At 35.6% G+C, this 16,989-nt stretch overlaps 2 protein-coding genes across 2 annotated transcripts in view; both read left to right on the forward strand.

The window, feature by feature from the left end:
• LOC132197074 (kinesin-like protein CG14535) overlaps nt 1–16,989 on the forward strand; it is a 215,579-nt gene that overhangs the window by 10,373 nt on the left and 188,217 nt on the right. The window contains exon 2 of the mRNA XM_059620122.1: nt 9,843–10,061. Coding sequence (XP_059476105.1) covers nt 9,871–10,061 — 191 coding nt within the window. The 5' untranslated portion in view covers nt 9,843–9,870. The remainder of the gene's footprint in view (nt 1–9,842; nt 10,062–16,989) is intronic.
• Nucleotides 2,025–2,615, forward strand: LOC132196353 (serine/arginine repetitive matrix protein 2-like). The gene has a single exon (XM_059618920.1). It carries the CDS (start codon nt 2,025–2,027, stop codon nt 2,613–2,615), a length of 591 nt encoding a protein of 196 aa, XP_059474903.1.

Below are 16,989 nucleotides of genomic sequence, written 5' to 3' on the forward strand. Positions count from 1 at the left end.
CTCTCTACTCGAGTTCATCATCCAGCTGTGCGCGCGGAAAATAATGAAGAGTCGCGCGGAGAGAACGGGAGCAGCGAAAATAAAAATGCACACACACACACACACTCACTTGAATGCGAGCCCGAGGCTGCACATTCTTCGAATCCGCTCGTCGTGCATATCAGAATTATCATTACTCGTCGCTGGCGCCGCTCGCAACCCCCTCGGTCGGCGACACACACCCTTGCGAGCAAACAAGCACGTATCGAGCGGAAAAATGTAACGCTCACGTGTGTCGCACACATTATGTGGAGGTGTACATAAGTCGAGCAAAAAATGACTATACCTGAGCGAGTGCCTTCTTGGCGCAAAAAGAAATCGTCGAGTGCAGGCATTACCTATTTCAACGCAGCAATTTGCGTCGCTGAATGGGGCTGCGAGGGCTGCAAAAGGCGATAAATTGCTCCATTGTAATATGCGTCCCATTTTATATATGACCTGGAAATCTGTTTTCTCCTCCACGTGTTGATTGCACCGAAATTTTTGCACCTTTTGTTTATGGCCCACATCCTTGGCACTTTACAAGGAAAGGGGGGGGGGTGGCTTTTAGGTGAATTTAGGGCACGCCGGGGTCATAAATTTTATATTTTTATTTATATACTTTTCCAGAGAAAAAATATTACAATGTAGAATATTAAACATTGTGATAATTAGTACTAGTACTGAACTTTTGTTAGGAAATTTGTATTTTCCGTACTAATTTGATAATTATACGGACATTCAGAGATCCAGACGTATTTTTTGATGGGATGGGAAAGACGCACAAGATGACATGCATAAATTCAAGTGAAATTTTTAATTTTATGCAATAGTTTTATTCAATTGCTTATTATTTTTATTTAATGTTAAAATGAAAATAAATAGCTTTAGATATCTTTTTATTAATGGAAATGAAAATTCATTAATCGATTCAGAATTCTCATTGTAATCCATAAAATCTGCCTCCTTATTAAAAAATGAATAACTTTTCATTTTTTAAAAAGCTTTAATTTTTTAACAAGTAATGAAAAGTTGTCGATCGTTTCTCTGAACTTATCACAAACTCCTTTATATATTTGCAATTATTCCATCCCACGATTCGGACTCACGAAGAGCTCGTCTGCTGATTCAATCACAAGAGAGGTCGTATTTGCTTGTTAAGTACTGTACACTGGCAAACACACACATACACACACTCGATACGCAAATAAAAGTAGTATGGCTTATAACCAGCCATCAATTCAGTCGGGGCACACAAGCGACGAGTGAGAGGCTTAAATTCGTAATATGCATATTTGGGGCGCTGAATTATTGATGCGATCAAAACACAGTGAGAGGCAGCCAGGCACTGCTGCACTACATTCAGCACATTAAACGTATAGCTCAAGAGGCTGAGTGCACCATCTGGCTGATTAGGATTGCTTTTGCATTCATTCTGAGCAGATACGGATGCAGTGTTTAAATGACGAAGCGAGATCAAAATCAGCGATGTTTCAGATTGCGTCATTTTATTGTTTCCGAAATATAATCCAGGGGCAATTTGTTGATAGTTGTTTTTAACGACTTTGGAAATGGTAATTATTTCCTAAGAAAACAATTAAGAGATTATTTATTTTTGCTTTTTCATTAATAAACTAAACTGATGCCAATTGGAATTAAATTGAATAAAAAATAAATAGCATTAAAATAAAAATTAAAAGAACTTTAATGAGTAAGAAATTAAATGAAGAATTTATTATGCATTTTCATCAGATTTTGATTTATGTCAAGGAAGTGACAACAATTACTAGTCGATTGCCATGGTAACAAACTGCAATTACCAGATACCGTGGCAACCAATATTGTATTTACAAAAAGCCGTTACAACAATAGAAATTTAGAATTGCCAACCTGCTTATTCTAAAATTAAAAATTGATTGTTGGCAGCTTCCTATAAAAGGCGTAACGGTTTTCAGAATTCGCTCATTGGCAATTTGAATCTGAAAGAAGAAAGTTCTCGACAAACCATGGTTGAAATCACCTCCCAAGAACTCGTCGTCACCGCGCCCGTCCAGGTGTGCCCCCTTAAGAAACCCAGGGCCCCCAAGCGGAAAAGAGCTCGCTCGAAGACCCCAGGTGGACGTTCAAAAAGCCCTGGACGCTCGAAGTCTGGCCGACGTCCAAGGACTCGACGTTCCTCGAGCTCTCGCAGCCAGTCTTCAAAGAGTCGCAAGTCTTCGAAGTCTCGACGACGCTCTTCAAGGTCTTCGAAGAATCGCAAGTCTTCGATGTCCCGCCGACCTTTGAAGAAGCGACCTCGCTCTAGCTCTTCAGACTCTTGCGTCTGCCCGACCACTGCGAGTCCATCGCGCCGCTGGAAGGACCTCCCTAAATTGACGATGAATCTGCGTGAAAGACCAGTTCCCAGTCCGGTCTGGTTTACCGAGGAATGGCCGCGCCGAAAGAAGGCCAAGAAGAACTCGAGGGCCTCCAGCAAGACCAGGAGGTACCGTCGGAAGGTGGCCTTGCTGAAGAAGAACAAGAAAGGCAAGGGAGGCAGAAGGAAAAGGAGGCCTTCTCGGCAAAGGCCTTCTGGAACTACGATGACCAAATGCTGACGGGAGGCGAAGCAAGTTTCAAATTTTTGGACCACAGGGAAAATAAAATTTTAAATTAGCAGCGAAAACGCTTTTTCTTCTATGAAAAATCCACGATTTTTTTAATTTGTTCAAATTGAATTGTATGCACAATAATTTTATTAGAATTGGAGCTAGGCAACAGGAGTGAAAGGAAAAAAGAAATATTTAAAAACTAAAAAATTCTCATTAAATCATTTATAGAATTCAAAATTCTTTTGATTCTGATTTTTTTGCCAAACAATATGAAATATTTTTTGATGCATTGTTGACATTACTGGTCACAAAATTTTTCATTTATTTTGAACGCTTATATTCGCATTGTTGTTGTTCAACGGTTTTCTTTGCGCGATTTCAAATTCAGAGCAGAATATTCTGAAGCCTTGTGTTTTTGAAGAAATTTATAAAAACCCAGTTCTACTATAGAGATTATATGTTGAAGATTTCAACATATTGCCTGTATTTTTTAAATGCAAATCAAATTGAAATTAAAATAAATTGAAGAAACATTTTGGAAAATGTGTTTCAATTTTTTTTTTTACTATAACAAAAAGTTTTTTTATCATTTAATGTCTTAAAATAAGTAATTTGCAAATCAGTGTATTTTAACGTTTATATTAATTTTTTTTTTTTAATTTGACTACTTTTTTAGATCACAGAATTCATGAACGTACGCATTTAAATTCAACTATTGATATTGATATGACGAGTCGGGATGAAATCTGCGATTAGCTGCTGCCGCCTGCTTGTGTGCGTTCACCCTATTTTGATGCAGGAGCCCTTGAGAGACGTTGTTTGGCGAAGGGTCCCGCCGTGTTCTTTGTCTAAATTCCGCGCCGACGAGAGCGGGCGGCTCGTCATTTCAAGAGATGCGTTCAAATTCAAAACTTCCTGCGCGCCACGTGAGACTTTTTAATAGAAGCAGAGGCAATCTGCGCTCATGTTTCGATGAAGATAATGCTCATGCCTTGATAATCCGGCGCGATGTAAATAGCGGTGCAGCCGATTTTGATTGGAACGCGTGCTGAGCAGCGATTTTTCGCCACGACGAACATTTTGAATGTGAATTGAGCTAATTTCGCACAGCATGTGACTCACTCGTGTTTGTGTTTATTGGCCTGACTCTGAATTGTAACTCAAGGACCCATCTTTTAATATAAGAGGAAGGGGACTTGAATATCCTCATCCCATATCTGATAGGAAAACATATATAAAAAAATTAAATGTCTTCGAAACTATATTCAATCTTAAGTTTTATTATTATTTTAAAAATGTTTAGTAAAATAATTTATGTTATTCATATGATTCATTTAATTATCTATAAACTCCTTCCTTCAATCTTTAGGTATATGCAAAATTTTGAAGTGAAAAACTTGGCAGACTTGAAAAACAATTATCATTTTTATATAGTTGCAAAGTTTCAAAGCATTTTTACGTGGCAGTCATCTTTGATTCGTTTGTCTAATTGTCTGGGTAAAAGACTGTGCCACTTTTTGCGAGAATTTAGTAAAGCCCGACAAATTGGTGTCAGAAAAAAATTTATAAAACATCCTTTTGCGAAGTGTTCCTGTATGAATTTTATGCGTAATCAATGTAAATTCAGATTATTTCAATTCAAAATATCCGTTCAGTTTTTGTACAAAAAATTAAAAATTAAAATTTTGTAAGTGCTTCTTTTTGCATCTGGCATTTATTAGAAAAAAAAAATCAGTAAATGCTTAAATCTGCACCTCGTGAAAGTTTCAATCCATGTGTTTAGCAGTGGCGAGTCCCGATACAGTGTTGTGCAGTATGCTTCTTGTGAATGAATCCTATTTTATTGCAGACGTGCAGAAAAAAACTCATTCGACATGCGGACTGGTCTCTCTCTACCTACAGCAGCGCTGGCCCGGAGGAGTCGCTGCTTGTTTCTTTGTAAAGGGGTCCATTCTGTGTGTATGTGTGTGCGTCTGGTGTCCCTCATTCTCATCGCGCCGTGTGTCAGCTCGAAACTAATATATTACGCATTCACCGCCAGTTTGTTTTTGTAGACAGACTCGGCGTGTATAGAAAATACCGCCTGCTCTTTGGTCTCGGCGCCTATTAGGCAAGAATTTGCTGAAAAGCTTCAGAGGTGCTTTCTGTATATTTGTTCTCCGAGGAAAGATGCTGGTGACCAGCGAGCAAGACTGGATTTTTATCCAAACAATGCCCTACTGAATAAATTTGATCGTGAGTGCGCTCCCTTTGTGTGTTTTGCGGAAAGAGGAAAGATACGCTCAAGATTAAAAATTCTTGGAACTTTACTTTGCAGCAAGAATCATCTTGCTCTGTTTAAACTCATTAACATAATACTATGCCAACCGCAGAAAGTGAGGGATTTTTGCTCTGGACATGTTGAAAAAATATTTGAATTTAGCAGTTATAGAGTGGAAACCCTGATTCAGGAAAATTTAGTGCCTTTTTTTCTATAACTTAAATTATTATATTTTTTACGCTTGTTTCAAATTCAAATTATGGCAAATTAAAATTATCGTAAATCCAAGCATAATGAAATTATTTTTCATAAAATAAAGTCACGGAACATTATTATTATTTTTTTTTTTTTGAAATTGTTTTAAAATTCTAATTAATTTTGAAAAAACCTACATTTTTTTGTTTATTTCAAAGCTTCATAATCTCATTTTCTAACGTGATTACTAAAGTACTATAATTTTATTTTAAAATATGGGTTTTAATATGTTGGTTTCTATATTTGAAATAAATATCTCTCGACTTTTCTTAAAAAAGGTTTGGCTTACTCAACTAGAAAAATATCTCAAGAGGTATGATGACGTAAAAACGCTCTCATCTCTGCTGGAGCTGCCAATCGTCATGATTATATATTTGAAGCCAATAAAAGCCCTCTTGAGATTCATAAAAGACCCACGAGTGCATAATAGGAAGATGACCAGAGATAAAACAAAAATAGGCTGGTCGAGTTTTTTTCTTTTCCTTCACTCTTGAAAAAACCAAGCCTAAGTCAATATCATAAGGGTTGCTTGTTGAGCCTATAAAGGAGACGAAAACGCTTCAAGCAGTTCAAGCGCAGATGAACGCGTCTTTTTTTTAACTGAAGAGAGTTTTGCTTTGTCGCTGCGTTTGCTCAGCAATTATCGGCGAAAGGCAAACCTCGGGCGCTTATTTGCCTAAGAAATTCAGACGGCACTCTTTCGTATCGGCAAAAAATCTGGACGGTTGCTTTTGTTTGATCAGCAGAGAGGAGTCATTGAAAAAAATCGGAAGATTGACATATTGGTATTTCAAGCATCACCTTTTAGTTCTATTGCTATTTATGTATTTTAATGTACTAAAAAAGTCATAATAGAAATAAATACGTGGCGAAATCTTAATTTAGTTTGGCTTTATTCAATTTTATGTAAATTCAAGCTGTGGAATTAGTAAAACGTAACGAGAAGAACAACTGAATTTTAAGTATTTAAATTGATCCCCATCATTATTATTGGCAATACAATCGTATTTTTTTTTATGAATCTGTTTTTAATTTTACGTATTACTTTATTTAAATTATCAATTTTCATCAAATTAAAATATTTCCACATCAGTAAAAATGATGTAAACAATAGTATTTTTTAAGTTTTAAGAATTAAAAAAAGCAACCCTGAAGTTGTTAAACCGGATAGATTATAAAAATCGATTAAAAGTTAATTTATGCCGTCGAAATAACATTCAAAATCGTATGGCTAATCGGGTCCACTCGTGTTAGGTTTGATAAAGACAGGCTTTTGGCCGCACCGTTTTCCAACAGTCATTCTCACCCCCGAGGGCATGGAAATCGAGTTTGCAGATAAACATCTGATTGGATTACACATGCAGACGTTTTAAACGCGTTTAACTGCCGCTACCCTCGCAGCTAATTGCCCCTTTACTTTTGATTTGGAGTCGCAACAACTCTCTCTACCCGCTGCAAATAAAAATCAGATTTCGCAAAGCATTGTTCATTTTTGCAAAAAGCTGTGCGGACCACGTGGCGGGTGCTACCGCGACGAGGGGTGCGTCCGCGAGGGGGAGGAATGCCTACCGCGGGGGTGCCTTTACGAGAGACGCGGCGTGTGTGTTGTAGGAAATAATTTTCCATCCCTCTCCGAGAAAAGTCTTGGCGTCTCTGAAATAAAAAATGCTTTTAGCCGCGCGATAATTATCTAAAAAGCTCAAATTCAAAGTGGATGCCGTGAGCAGCTGAAAAAAGCGACGCATTTTTCATTTGATCTAGAAATTAGATAAGTAGGCGTGAATTTTTAATTTGACTGCCGACACTTTTCCAAAGTAATTGCCTGGTGTCGTTCACGCGTGTTTTCGCTGTTACGGCTGACAGAGATGAAAGTACATGCAGAGCTCGTAGGCGCTGCATATTTTTAATTCAGATGCACCCCACGAACAATTTATCTGCACTCATTCAAATGGAAGTGCATTTTATCGCTCATTTTACGACACAATAAAATTGCTGCGCTGCCACCAAGCAGTCTGGCTGTGTGTACGCCTCATCGTAAAATTCTATTTATCATCCAAAACGCGTGTCACCACTCTCTTCACTTGATGCTGGAAAATATTTCTTGTCAGCTAACCCTGCAACAGCCTCACTTTATTTTCATTTAGAATTTTAAAAATTTCAAATGAATATAAATAATAATAATAAATAATTTAACTTTTTTAAGCCTTCTTTTTACATTATTATTTTTTCTGTTTAATTATTTATTTAATAATCATGTAATTTTTAAGACAATTTATATTCAATTTATTTTGATGTTTTTCAAATTGATTACTTTAATTATTTTTGTTTTTATAACGCATATAGATGCAATAAATATTAATTTTTAAAAATAATTATTTTATATGATTTTAGTATGACAAAAGTGAGTTTGAATTGTTCTGTTACTTAAAAATCAATCTGTACATATAGATATTCAGTGCAATATATCATTCATATTGATAATCAAATTCCAATTTTCATAATTTTAATAATTGATTTGAAAAAGATGAAATTGAATCTTTAAAAACTAAAAACGTGTCTAATTTTTGTTGCAAATAATATTTAATGATATATCACAGAGGCAATTACTGCCTATTTTGAGATACATTGATAAAAATTCAAAGTAATTACATTTTTACTCTCATTAAGAGTTAACAAACTTTTACTGATACAAAAAAATTTTGAGAAATTTCAAAATTTCAAAATTATTATATAATAATTTTGGTTGTAGATTCTGTTTCACAATTAGGGTTCGATTTATTAAACTTGCTTTAACTTCATTTAGTCTCATTGTCGTGTATGAGATTAGTTGCAAATTAAGTTTATTGGTGTACCACAGGGAAATCTCTGCCTATAACGAGATGTATCATCCAGATAAAAAAATATATACGCATAAACATTTATACAACATATATTAGATTAGCCAAAACCATACAGATTCAGTTTCAGATTGATCCTTAAAATTACTGACAATTTTATAGTTAATATAAGCTTTTGTTTGCATCATCGTTCTGTAACATAATTTTCCATCCAAATAAAAACAATTTTCAGCAAAAATTAAAAAAAAAATATATATAATTTTTGATATCCATACCCATAACTTTAGCAAACTGTTTTAAAAATTATTATTTAACGCTGCATTGATATTTTAAAATTTTGTACAGGCTTTCGCATAATGCACTTAATTTTTCCAAAGAAAATCAGTTTTCGTGTCAAACACATTCCCACTGGCACACATATCTTGAGAAAATCCTTACAGAAGTGCAAGGTGTTGCGACAGAAAATCCATTAAGTTCTTCAGCAAAATATATTATGCAAAAAATATTACACAAAAAGGCAAAGAAAGCTCTCACTGTTGATCACATGGAGTAGCAGTTTTTTTTTTCGGGAAAAATTCCCCGCGCTGCTTTATGTGGAGATGATTCACAGGCTTTAATATCAACTTTCAGGGGGTATGGATACAATGCAAAGACGCGCGAAAAATGGAGAAGAATCACAAAAAGGATTTATCAAACGAACATGTACACAATGATCGAGAAAAGCTGGGCCCGACAATAGACGTCAGAGTACTACATAAAACAGAGAGAGCGCGCAGGATGAAGACGAGAGAGTGCGAAAGAGCACAGTGATGGATTTTTAATGTCTTTTCGCCGGCACATGATCTTATAACACTTTTATATACGCGCTCACGCACATTTACGCATCAACAGCCGCCTATGTATAAAACTCGACTTTGGCGCAGCTTTTTCCGGCTCCTACACTTGGTGTTGAATTTTTTAAAGAGAGATACGCACTTTGCCACATAATTTTTACTTCTATATAAATTTTTCATAAATAACTCGTGATATTTCTAAGAGACCATCAAAATACATGAGGGCTGATTGACAATTTCTCATTTCGATATGATTAAAAAATTCGAACAAATTTCGTATAATGGTGGCTCTTGAAATGCTCTTCGAGGGATAAAAAAAAATCCCCCTTTGGACAGCAGTAATATGACAGTGCGTCACATGAAACTTTTTGTGCAGTGCTGTCTATGTGAAATCGAGAATGACAAAACAACATGACAGATATATGAGGGTTGCTGGTTCTGGACGTAACTAACCATTTCACTCTCCGCAAGCACCAAAAGAGAGGGTGAATTTTGTTAGACTTCACATCACTTCACATTTTGTGTGTGCTTCTGATATTATATAATCCACAATGGATATTTTTTAAATCATGACTTTAAATCCTCCGAAAATGTCAAATTTTGAAAACCAATTCAGGATATCATTTGAAGCAAATTAAAAAAAAAAATATCACATGGGTTTTCGATTTTTTTTTTTAAATTCAATCTAGCAATGATTACATTTTTGGCAATTAAAATACACATGAGTAACTAATGGTAAATTAGAATCGGCGAAGAAAATTTTCCCCTGTTTTAATTTTTCAAAAGAAATTTAGTGTGAATTGCGAGCAGTGGTTTTCTCGCTCAGTTTCTAAATCCATGTTAAATTTATTTTATAAAAAAAGTCATTTTAATTTCGGCTTTGTTTATTAATATTGTATAATAGCATCATTGAATTGATTAGAATTTTATTTTTCTCCTGCAGCAAACTTAAAAAGGTATTTTTCCAAGCCCTGAATAAAATTTGAAAGTAATTAACTATTTAATTTTTATAAAAATAATTTTTAATAATAATTCTTTATTGTTTCAGACATCGAGGCAACGGCCAGGTCAACGAGATGGACTTGGTGGTGGCCACCCCCGGGCAGAGGGCGCTTCCTCAGGCACCCCCCGGACGCAAGGCGGCTCTGCTCGGACCCGGGTCTCGAGCTGGACCGCAGCGTCGGCGCCACACGCCCATCCCTGTGCCGCCCCCGCGTATCCCGTCGCCGATGCCGCCCCCGGGCTCCTTCAAGCAGCACCCTAACAGGTAAGAAAAAAATGCACTCGTCTTTTTCGCCGACTTTTCTGGATTTTAATTAAGAGGGCGCCGACGTGCTTCTTCTTTCGGAAAAAAATAAGTCGGAATTGAAACCGGTGCCCACTTGAGAGGCACAGCAGTCTCCTGCGTGTAACATTTGCTCGAGGGTAGTTACCCCCGCGTGCTCATCAAGAGTGCCTTTCAATGAAGTTTTTATGTAGGCCAGCAGCATCCCTCTCATTTCCCTGCGTTTTATATTCACTCTTGGGATTTTCTGTGACGCGCCAGAGCTTACAATTTCAGCCGAGTGTAGCGACATTTTTTTTTGGCGAAAAAATTATATATGCCTCTTCACGAGCAAGAAGTGCTGGCTGGTTTTATGACCTGGAAAATCTGGTTTTGGCAAATTTCGGCGTCGAGCACCACTTCCATCAGTCAGGATTAATTTGCATGGAAATTCAAATTACTTTCGATTAAATTTTCATGCTAACATTCTTTGATGAAATTGAAAGTAATTGTATCATTTGTGGATTTTAAATTTCATAATTAATTTGAAAATATTATTAAAAATTGTAATAATTTTGAAACATGAGCATGTAATAAAAAAATGCTGAATCACGATGCGTGCAATGAAATGCGGGTTGACACTTTTCTGTGGCACCTCAGGAATCCTCCAAATCCGTAAATCCGTCGGCCGTCGCACAATGGTTCGGGGATTACGCTAAACTTGAACATTCATAACAGAAATGTGGAGAACAGCGCGTAATACTTTTGTAAAATATTCTTGGTCCGACCGAGCATTATTCAAGGGACCTTTTTGTGCTCCCTCTCTTTTCACGCAGCTCACCTCTCAAGACACAAATTACAATCCAAGGAAAACCTGAAATTTTTTACCACGAAATCAAATATACGTATTTTCCACAATAGGAAATAATAATCCTTCCACCCGCTTCCACCAGTCCTAGATTTACGTATGACTAATAATAACAGAAATCGAAATTCGTATACTCGCGTCTGCCGGATTTGAAACCGAGCTTTTTTGTGGAGGCTGCGGAGGAAGAAAATATGCGGTGCCGTGCATGTGCGTCTCGCTTGTGTGTTTATTTGCTCGAGAGCAAGATCGGAAAGACTGAAACACGTGCCCTTCCTTGCTCTTTGGCTCTCGTACATTTATACTTTCTGCTCACAAGACCCACGCTCGCTTTTATTCTGGATATAAATACATGAAAGGGAACAAGATAAAAAAGAGGATAAAACTCGACATTTTTATCGAGTGTTTGTTTGGTTGATGCGTTTCAGGGTGTTTTCTTTAAATTTGGCTCTTTTTTGGGGCGGATATCCGAAGACGGGATGTTTTGAGGCAAAAATCAAAAGGATATTTCAATTACATTTTGAGAAAAAATGAAAAATGAAACAATATTAAATTTTTTATGGCGTACAGAAGAAGGGAAAAAAATCTCGTCTTTCAAAATAAATATCCCAAAAACGACTTTTTCTGCAAATCCAAAACTGGCTAATTAATTTTTTGCTTAAATGAAATGCTGTGTAAAATAATTAGCTTTCATAACTGTCAACCGGCAAATTAAACGCGAGCACTCGACGTCAAGCGCGGACAAAACATTCCATTATATTAGCGTCCCCCAGCGCGGCAGTTGAAATCGAATCCAACTGCTACTCCGCTACATGCGCGTTTGTTTGTAAATTGAATATTGCCATAAGTATTAATTGACTCCAATTACTTCGAATTAAAATCGCCGCAGCTTGTTCTTGCTCACTCAAATATGCGCCAACACGGCGCGGGTGGGCATTTAAATGTATGCTGGTCCTTATAGATGCTTTCTCTATACTTGGCTTGCTTCAAAATTTCAAGTATCCAGTAATTAATTTGTAGTATATTTTATCCTGAAAGCTGCTTTTGTAACAGAAATATAGAATGAGCAAAAGTTCTTATATACTTTTAGAAATTGCGCTTATTAAACGTTTTGCATGGTTTCTTGATATTTATATTGCTAATTAGGGGTGGGGAGAATTTATTTAAAAAAATAGGTATTTTTTGAATCGATGAAAATGGCTTTTTCATGGTTGTTTTTTTAATGAGAAAAATTTGAAATTAATTATAATGCGACTTATTTCAGATTATATTATTTTTTAAATGATCCGTGCTGTTAAATTATTGTTGGTGCGTTTGGTGAATATCTTTCTAATCGGCCTTAAAATTGTAAACTTTACCATCTGAACGCTTACTATTTATCAGTGTGTAAAGAGATGTAACCATTTTACTAGTTTAGTGTTCAGTTTTTTATTCTATATTACATTAATTAAATTTTAAAGAATCCTTATATTTTCTATATACATAATCTTACTAATAGATGGCTTTTTGATATATTATATATTTAATTTATTTTTTTAATTACTCTATTTGATGATTTTACTTTACACTCATGATCCCTTTGCTTTTTTGAATGTAGATCTTTAATTAAGGATGCAATGCAGTATTAATATTAATCAAAGTTGTAGTAAAATTTTAAGATTGATATTAATGGTCAATAAGATGAAGTGAATTTTTTGTAACTTAATTATATATGTAGATGCATTTAGCAATAGTCATTAAACAGTAATTAATGTATAAATGCATAATACACAATGAAGAAAATAAATAAGCACATAAATATTGTTGTAATTAAGAAATAACATTAAAAAAACTGACATAGTGCACATGCAGTCAGAATAATGCGTATTAAAAAATATTTTAACCGATTTGTTATTAAGTGATAAATTTTCCCCGTGAAATTAGCCGACAGATGAACTGCTGTCCGGACGAATAATATAACCTTTGAATGGCTCTCGACCTGTTCATCAAAGCAACCGGCTTATGAAATCATCGTCTGGCTCATCAAAAACGAGATGGAAAAAGCGCCAGAGAATTACAGGGGCCGAGGCACCAACGGCAGCTTTCACAACGAGTCCGTCTGTTCTAATTTATTCCTGCTGGACTTTGCTTGTTAAAAATAGCATGGACGAGAGAGATGATGATGGTGCATGTGTGTGTATAGTAGTAGTTAGTTTTCCCATGTGCGTCTGGCGTGTTTGTGTATAAAATCGAATTGGACCCGCGCTTGTTCGATTTTCGGACTCTCGGAATAAATTATATGACGAGTTTCTGTTATTCCTCTCACGCTTCGTGATTTATAAATCGAATATATAAAACAAAAAATATACATTCCAAGCGTAATGGAGTTTGACCAGCGCGTGGAGATTTTTTTATGTAAATAGATATAGACGCGCGATAGTTGTTTTTTTTATATTCGGCCAGCCACACCCTACTTAGTCGCGGCTAATTATTTAAATTGTCTGTGTAACTTGTTGAACCTGTGCCAGAGCAAAATGCGCGGGAGGTCCATTCGGCACTCTTTCCACTTTGGTGGCGCGTCGTTTTCAACTTTTGACTGACACTTTTAGCTTTTACAGTGTGTCCGATTGTTTGTTGGCAGACTAGTTGATTATCAAAGAAGTCGAATGCCTCCTGAATACTTGTTTTGTAAAGGTATTTATAATGATAGGGGTTTGTGACGAGCTTCTGTTAAATTTTTTTCTGCTAGAGTTTCTGGGCGGTTAACTTTGTTAATTGATATCCGTATGAGTTCTTCATATTTTATAATATTCCAAATTCTCTTCAAAAAAATCTCCTAAACTTCTCTCGAAAATAAAAAGGGAATATATACTTAGTTTATAGATTTTACCTTTTAAATCAATTTCTATAGTAAATAGAGATTGACTTCTTGAAACTTAACACAACAATGACAATATAAAAAAACAGCAATAAAATCTTTTAGGCTTCAGTGTGGACTTTAAGTTAATAATTTTTTATTTTGACCACACAAAACTATTCACGAGGCCAAATTACCATCTCAAATTGACAAGAGATTTTTTTAAAAAAAAATTACATCTAGTTTTGTAGATAATTAATTTAAGATTGTCTTGGTTAAATTGAATTTCTTCAATAGTGTAAAGAGAAGCTTAAAACCTGCTATGTGCAAATTTCTAAAAACACCTTTATTTGATTTAATAATAAGATTCCACTGGCTTCAGACATTACTAACAAGCAAAGCTAAAAACTGAAAAGGTTAAGAGCAAAATTTTTGCACCGGAGGCATGAAGCACTGCTGTCAGTGCAGATAAAATTTTAAGCACAACCAGAAATGAAATTTTCAGCATCTCCCCATCTATAAAAACAGCCCTAAAACAAAAATTCTTTGATGAGCGCCAGTCAAATTTCCGCCACGGGACACGGGAACTTTTCGAGCAGTGCCGACGAGAGGTCGTAAAAATTTTACGCCCGTGTGTGTTTCCAACTCGCGCACACGTGATAATTTTTCGTCTAAAGAGAGACAGATGAGCGGACACGCGTTTTATCAGCATTAACGAGAGAGACATTCGTCGCATGAAATTTGGTGCTGCGATTCGAAAGGGGCCAAGGCCGTTCACTCGCAAGTTGGCAAAGATTTTTATGTGTTCACATACCCCGCTAATGGCCATTTTCAATTTGTTCTCTCTCCGGTTATAAATGTCTTTTTAACTGGAATATAATAATAGCTGCAAATATGCTTGATATGGGCGTTGCTTTTTAAGCCCGTTGCGATTATTAAAAGAGTGTAATTTCGGGGTCCCTTCTTTTGTCTAATTTATATCAGCATCTCTCTCTTTCTCTCCGGCGCAGGGGCGTGTGTTTTGTTTTGTGATCCGGCTGCTTGGCTGCGATGTGTATATTTCGAAAGACAAAAGAAGTTTTTGGAGCTGAGATGACGAGCTGCCGCGAGAGGAAACTCATCAACCCTCTGGTTGTTTATAAGTAGAGTGAAAAAGGGTAGCCCCGTGATAATAACACGCTCTCTGCATGCCTGTGACTTTGAGACCACTTATTATCTTAGGGAGCGGAAAATTAGTAAAATATAAAGCTTATGCTCTGTTCTGGAATCAAATGTAAGCAATAAGTTGCACTATAAAGATGTAAACAATGTAATTAAAGCCTAAAATAGCAATCTATTTAATTAGAAATATTTTTTCCAACGGTATTTTAGAGAATAAGCAAAAATTACAAAATCAGCGGAGATATTAAGAATATTATTTTTTTTTTAAATAGATTTTTAACACAAAATTAAAATTGAAAATAAAATATAAATATTTTATTTATCTCAAACATTTTACATTTATAAACAGTTTTTTTTTATAATTTTTTATTTTAAACAAAATTAAGTGCAGTTGAGTTAAAAAAATTCATAAGAATAGTAATTTTATTTAGAGTGTTATTACACTGGTTTTAGGGGCGCTTTAGAGTGGTGAAAAAAAGTATTTAATGATCTTGTACATTCACAACTTCTAAATAATTTTCTGCAATAGAATTTGGGTTTGAAGGATGTTCAATTGTAAACTTGTATCAACTTCTTTGATATTATTTGAATTTATATTTAAAATTATTCACAATCAACGCTGGTTATATAAAAGCGTCAAGAAAAATTCTATTTCCATAATTTTTTGCTGCAATTCAACTTGGAAGTTATGAATTCCGCTCTCAATGCAGAGCGCGCCCCCATTTTCGGAGCGAGTTTAAACAATATGTGTCAGCCAGTGATTATTTGTACGGGCCTAATCAGGGACTATGCGCAAGATTTACAGCACGCGGCGCCTCTCCCGAAGGAGCAGCACAGAACGCGCTGGCCGCAACATCCAGATCATTTATTATGGATAAAATATTCCAAAATCTCTTGCTTGAGCACAAGCACGTTATTAAAATAAAGTTCCACCGAGAAATTATTTCCCAAGAGTCAATTCTCATAATTAACATAATTCAATGGGCAGCGAGTTTAACAAGCTGAAATATGGCCGGTCGCTGATTTACATATTAAAAACAGCAGCAGCCTCACTCTCTTGAAATTATGTTCCGTGGTGTCTTTTTAAGTGGCTCCTCTCGTCTGGTCATTACGGCAAAACAACTCAGTGGCCGTAAAAAATATATCATCTGCCACCGAGAGAATTTTTGTTTACAACTTTAAATGCAAATTTTGATTGCAATTTTATTACCAGCGACATTAATTTAATGGTGCCGCGAATAAATTCGATATTCATGCGTGCCAAAGTTGCTGTTGACGCTTAATTTAATTTGTTTTTCAGGTGTCGTTAAATATTTATTGAAATCGAATTGCTCGCGAGTGCTTTAAAATTTAACTGCCCGTTTTCCGTATTGCGTTTGGGGGATTATTACGTTATGCAACCGAAAATCAGGCAGGTGTACAATTGTTATACACATGTTCGTCAGTATGAGAAGATGTGTTGGGATTCGTGTTTGTTGGCTAGCGCGTGTGCGAATGAATTATGAATTATTATGGCACAGAAACGAGCAGCCGCCGCCGTGGAGCAAGAGCCGGGCATACTTTTCTCGTTCGCGGTTTCGCTCTCCTCGTTGCATAATTCAGAGGTGAGCCATTTAGCGCCAGATATAGCACTACACGTGTTCCTTCAAACACCGTAGACTCGCTTTATTTTAACGGAACGCTCTATTTATTTATATAGTTTTTTCTTTCTCCAAGTTGATTTATTATTAAAAATATTCTTCAATTCATTAAAAAGTTATTTCAAAAGCAATTCTTTTGGGAATATTTTTTGCCTTTGAAAATGTCTGAGTGGTTTTTTAGGTGCCTTGAATGTTTTTTTTTTTACGTTTCTTATTGTTATAAAATATTTATTTACCTTCTTAAATTTGAAAAATATGAATTAATGCGGGGTGAAAATAAAACAGTATGTCACAATTAGCCTTTTAAATCAATTTAAAAGCTTAAATCCTTAAATATTTAAGCGAAATTGACGTTTCTTTTTTTAATCGATTCTTTAAATGTTGAAAAATAATTCTTTAAAATGTAACAAAATACTTTTTGGAATTTAA

Source organism: Neocloeon triangulifer, unplaced genomic scaffold (genome assembly GCF_031216515.1).
Source record: "Neocloeon triangulifer isolate White Clay Creek 2 clone unplaced genomic scaffold, ASM3121651v1 ptg000012l, whole genome shotgun sequence".
Classification (NCBI taxonomy): Eukaryota; Metazoa; Arthropoda; class Insecta; order Ephemeroptera; family Baetidae; genus Neocloeon; species Neocloeon triangulifer.

Coding starts and splice junctions, on each gene's coding strand:
- LOC132196353 (XM_059618920.1), top strand. CDS start 2,025: ATGGTTGAAATCACCTCCCAAGAACTCGTCGTCACCGCGCCCGTCCAG.